The sequence below is a fragment of the Cicer arietinum genome, chromosome 8, assembly GCF_000331145.2.
Source record: "Cicer arietinum cultivar CDC Frontier isolate Library 1 chromosome 8, Cicar.CDCFrontier_v2.0, whole genome shotgun sequence".
Classification (NCBI taxonomy): domain Eukaryota; kingdom Viridiplantae; phylum Streptophyta; class Magnoliopsida; order Fabales; family Fabaceae; genus Cicer; species Cicer arietinum.
The window spans coordinates 27221124-27227090 of NC_021167.2; the positions used below are offsets into that span (position 1 = coordinate 27221124).

At 29.8% G+C, this 5967-nt stretch overlaps 1 protein-coding gene across 1 annotated transcript; it reads right to left on the reverse strand.

The window, feature by feature from the left end:
• Nucleotides 1–1112: 1112 nt before the first annotated feature.
• On the reverse strand, nt 1113–3650 carry LOC101515080 (uncharacterized). The gene is made up of 3 exons (XM_004512911.3): nt 2979–3650; nt 1940–2011; nt 1113–1417 (listed from the first exon to the last, which is right to left on the reverse strand). Exons 1-3 carry the CDS (start codon nt 3594–3596, stop codon nt 1364–1366), a joined length of 744 nt encoding a protein of 247 aa, XP_004512968.1. The 5' UTR covers nt 3597–3650; the 3' UTR covers nt 1113–1363.
• Between the last annotated feature and the right edge of the window lie 2317 nt (nt 3651–5967).

Here is a 5967-nt window from a genome sequence, read left to right on the forward strand (position 1 = left end):
AGAAAAGCATGTTATATTTTTTATTTTATCTTTGTCTCTAAGGATGACACCTTCTTCAACTTGAAAGAAAAATTAATATGAAGAAAAGATTTGCATCTGCAAAGAAAATAATGCGATAAATCAATTTTTGTTGCTATGATCTTTTAAAAAAAAACTTAGTTGCTTTGATGGTATCTCTCTACTCTCCCTCTATTTTCTATTCATAATCTCTCTTTGTTATCTTTGTATAATTGATAATGATCATAAGATTATTAAATAAATATCAGGAATAGAAATCAATAGTAAAATACTATACGTACTTCCATAAAAAAAAGTATACACCAAGATTCAATAAATTTTTCAATATTTAATTTAGTTATAGGAAAAGAAAAATTAAAATAATTCCTTACGAAGAAGAATAGTTTTTCTTATAAAATCAAAATCATTTTTTGTGCTTGAAGTTTTTTTGAAATTCCCTCATAAGCACAAACAAAATTTATGATTATTTAAAAAAAAAAATTAAATCAAATATTTGTCTCAATCTTAAAAAATTCTCATGCATTAGAAATCAATTCAAATATTATGGACAACAAATCAAAATTTTGCAACTGTCAGGATAACTAAGTATAAACCTTAGATAGGCAAATTTTAGGATTGTTGGTTAAGTTAGTAAATTCTTCTTTGTCTAAATTTGAACAGTTAAGTTACTCAATCCCCACATAATATAAACTTTGATGTGTTTGGAAACACATAAAAATTATAGGTTAAAATAATATTTCTTCAAGTTAATTTTGTATTAAAGTGCTTGTAGAAGACTATTCTTATTAAAAAAAATTATCAATATTATTAAATCTTGAATGACTCAATTTATGTTTGGTTTTACCCTCACTCATCATGTGCAAATTAAAAACAAAAGAATGCCCTCAACCTAATTTGATCACTATGATCACGCGACTAAAACATGCATTATTTGAGAATAATGTAAAGTGAAGGCTTTGCATGATTCCCTTAATAATACTCAAAATTACTGTGAGAAGCCTTAGTTTAACTAGCAAATACCGATATTTTAAAGCTAAACACGAAACATTCGATTTTTGTCACCATAAAATCAAAGAACACACGACACTCTATCATAATCAACAGAAAACACATACTTTTATTTCTCAATCATAGAACTAACAGCACTAAAGTAAAAATTGCATTAATTTTACCTTATACAAGCTTTAGATACAAGATGCTAGTGGTCTCAGACAGTTCAACCAGAATTTACAAAGGTGTGTGATGCTTATACAATCATACATCACACGAGCACACTAAAACAATGCAGTGAGCAAAACACCACAAGCAAGTGTATAAGCAAAGGATGATCAAGATTCATAACTCATCATGTCTCTCCAACTCCAATATTAGCGTTCTGATCCACTTTATCACCCAGTGACTGAAAAAGTTGTACAAAATGGATTAGCAAATTCTTTCCATATTATATCAAAATACACATTATTAACAAAAGCCTTTTTTGGTCAAAATTATTAAGAAAAGCTTAAAAGTAACGAAGTAAGGGAAACAAGTCCATAACTATAATTCAATTTAAGCTTTTAACTTGTAAAACAACTTCAAGAAATTATCTATGAATAGGAATAATGAGGACTGTATTTGAGAAAATTAATCAATTGAATGTAATCAATGCGCCGGTGTCGTGTCCGACACCAACCTGTGTTGGACACTAGGACATGCCTCCGATTAGAAGTGTCGGTGCTACAGAGGGAATGGTAGATTTGGTAAGAGTTACTACGAGAAATTATAAAATAAATGAATACAATGCATTGCTCATAACAAAATCAGTAGTCAAGGTAAAAACAAACATGAAATTCAGCAAAATTATGGAAAGGACAAAAAAGAATGAAATGGATGATTCCTTGGCCAAAACATATATACACGGAATTGCAAACTATGGTTTCACCTCAGGATAGCAGTCTTGGCGTTCAATAACCTGCTTGTTTAGATTCACATACACGTCGCACGACACTGTTGCCTGGATTTAGCATAAAATATTTCAGATACATGGGTATCAAATAGATAAAAAAAAATCCATACAATTAGAACTTATTTCCATCTAATTTTGTGGCATAACACCTTTTGCATAACTATTTTTCAGCTTATTACACTAAACTCTTTAGAATAGTTTATAAAAACATTTGTAACTTCTAAGTTTCACACATTCATTCTTTGCATAAAGAAATACCTTAAACTACATAACTTATATAATAAGTTTCAATTCAGAACCACCAACCTCAACCTGGTTAGAATTATGTATAACCTAACAACAATAGAATTTCATAGAATCATATTTGAACTCTTTGTGCCAAAGGTCAAAAATCATTTGTGCCAACTCTGATCAGTATTGTTATCCGTTGTCAGCGTCAACTTTTACACCATCAACAAATTACAACCAATCATATAGTCATGATTAAAGTCAAACATTTTTAAGTATTTTTAATGATTGGACGGTGATTATGATCAATGTAAATTAAATCTAATAATAATACTAATAAATAAAACTCTCTACTATACAACATCAACGCAAAACAAAAATTACTATATATGTTCCTAAATTTGATTATTGTATCATATTATACTGGTGCATCAAACAAAACAAAAAGATTACTCATAGGATAAGTGTATCATTTTCTGTCTGACCATCAAATGGGTTCTACTGTTACGAAATAAAAACATTAACCAATTCTCTCTTTTGAATATCAAATTGTAAAAACAATTTCAATTCTTCACAAATTTATAATACTAATTTGATCAACGGTCCTATACTAATACTCTGCTCCATAATGAAATTCAAGCAAAAATGTTAACCAAATGTACCTTATCTTAAATTAAAACTAGATACATCAACTTTTCAACTATCATTTTTGTTTTCGACAATTTTTTATGACTTGGAACAAAATTGAATTAAAACAAAAAATAAAAATTGATATGTTAATAATTACCTTCAAAGGAACATTGAACAAGAGAAGCCCTAATTTTCCATCAACAGTTGTGTGAGTTTCGAATGGAATCACACCTTTGGCAATATCTTGTATCAAATAGAAAGCATCATAGATAACTTCAAATCCATCGACGGAGAGCACAACGTCGACATAGGATGATCCACGCGCCTTAATCCGGCCACCACCGATAGAATGAACTAACCCTAACTGACGGCCACGGTAACCGACGGCAACAGAGAGAGAATCGTATGTTAGAGAGAAGAAGTCTCTGTTACGAACCTTAACGGTTACGGAAAACGATAGGTCTAGAATTGGCTTTGGATTGGTTCGGATTCCGATGTGGTTGATTCGGATCCTAGCGAGTTGAATTTCAGGATCGGATGGATAGAGGATGAAGACGCCGGCGACGAGGAGAAGGAAGAGGAGAATTGCGGCGGTGCAACGGAGGCAGCGGCGGCGGTGGTGGTGGAGGTGGAAACGGGGATGGTAAGAAGGAAGGAGAACGACGACGTTTTGTTGTTGTGGAGGGTAAGGATAGGAATAAGGATTGGAGTTAGGGTTGGGATTAGGATTGGAGGGAAGGGGCGAGTAAGATACGAACCCGTCCTTCCCTGTCATGTTGATTGTATGGTATGGTAGTGTCCTATCCTACACCTACGGGCAACACATACAAACAAACACTAATATAGTAATACATCATCATCTTTACTTTACTTTTAATGAAATGATAATTGGTTAACTTCATTTTTTTTTAATTTTTTAACGGATAATGTTGATAATTAATATTATTAATAGTATTAATATTTTATTAAGAGAGTTCATTGAATATACAATCTCTATTAATAATTTATTCTTTATTGACCATCAGGGCTGGCCAACACGTTATGAGACATAAAGCGAAATTATTAGATACGGCATTTTCAAAATTTAATAAATAAATTATTAATATTTTATTTAATAATTATATAAATTTTGTTTAACAAAATTAATGATATTTTCAAATCTATTTTCTCTATATTTTTCAAATAATGAAATAAGACATTTCAACGGTTATACGACAACAACAGACATTCATTTAAAATTTTCCATATTTTAGTTGAATAAGAAAAGAATGCGTACATATTGTAGCAATCAAGTAACTCATGTTAACAATATGTTCACTATTTATCTCATGATCTCTTCATTTATAACAGTATTTCTCATATTAATGATGTACTCACCATTTATCTCATGATTATTCAATTTATAATTAATATTTCTCTCATCTCTACTGTTTTAATTAACCAATTTAGTTGTACTGAGATAAGTATTAAATAATTTGTAATAAAAACAAAATATTTTATTTAATTTATATACAATTTTATCAAAATTAGTTTTAAAAATATTAAAATGTGAGGCCTTTTTCATAGATAAAAAAATATTTGAGGTCTTTTTTAAGTAAAAAATTTTGTTTTTTAGGGAGGCCTAAAGCGCTTGCTTTGGTGGTCTTACCCTTGTACCGGATCTGTTGACCACGTTGCTTCCACACAATTTATCTCCTTCCTTCTTTTTTATTTTTCAATGCATTTTTTAGTTTTACTTAAACTTTTAATTAAATATTGTATATAGTTATATTTTAATTCTAGCTATGTCGAGATTCTAAGTCATAAAGTATTTTAATATAATAAGCATTTATTTGATTTTTTGATTGTTGAAAGTAGAACTCTTCAAAAATGAGAAATATATATAATTTAACCATGTCAGTCTAAAATGTGCCAAATGTGTCTGTTTCGTAGAAGACTAACGAGACAAGACTGAGAGACGAGAAAAAGATGAAAAGGAAGACTTAGGGTTATTTTGATATTTTTAAATATTTTGATATTTTTAACATAAATATATTTTTAAATATTTTTATAATAATAAATTATCTTTATTATAAATTATTTTGATGATTTAAAAATTAACTTAAGTTTTTAATTCAGTTAGAGAATATATAGACATATTTCATACTTTTAACCATTAAAATAGTTATTTATTTATTTTTATATTTTTTATTTTTTAAATTAAACTAGACGTTGAATTAACTAGACATTTGAGAAGTAGTTCAACTATTTTAAGTAGTTTGAGCTAAGACCAAATTATGATCAAAATGCTCAAATTATGGATAACCAATACTAGTTTGAATTTAAGCTACTATATGGTATAGTAGTTGTTATGCTCGAAAAAATTTTAAAAAAAAATTTTCTCTTGATTTAATATTCCTTCGCTTTCAATCGTAAAATCGAAGAGTTAAGTGAATCAAAAAAAACCAAAGGAGGTTCATGGCCAAGGGTAAAGATATCCGAATAACTGTTATTTTGGAATGACCTGATCAATTCGATCAGGTACTCGCCATCTATTTTTATTGTTCAACTCTTTGACAACATGAAAAAACCAAAAGCTCTGTCCCCCATCCCTTGAATAGATAGGGATGGATGGCGGTTCTTCCTTCTAATGACAGGGATATCTATGATTCTTTTCTCCCAGATGAAGCAGCAGGCATCGGTCCGTAGAACTTATAAAAAAGAGATGGTTGTGGATCTCTGGGGTAAAGACAAGGAGCCTAGCTAGGTCCCTAGTCACTAATCCGAATCTGCGGAAGAGGAAGAGGCACCCAACATATAAGAATCAATATATTTATATAAAAAAAGTAGACAAATAAGACGTATCATTTTATATAGACTAGTGAGGAATTATGGGACAAAAAATACATCCGCTTGGTTTCAGACTTGGTACAACTCAAAGTCATGATTCTATTTGGTTTGCACAACCAAGAAACTATTCCGAGAATCTAAAAGAAGATAAAATTATACGAGATTGTATCAAGAATTATATACAAAAAACGACGGCGTATTTTTTTGAAACGAGGCCCTCTGTAACGTGACATAAATACTCCTTTTTAAAATGGAAAATATCATAAAGAAAAATTAAAACTAAACTAAATGACAAATATGATAAATGAAGCGAAATA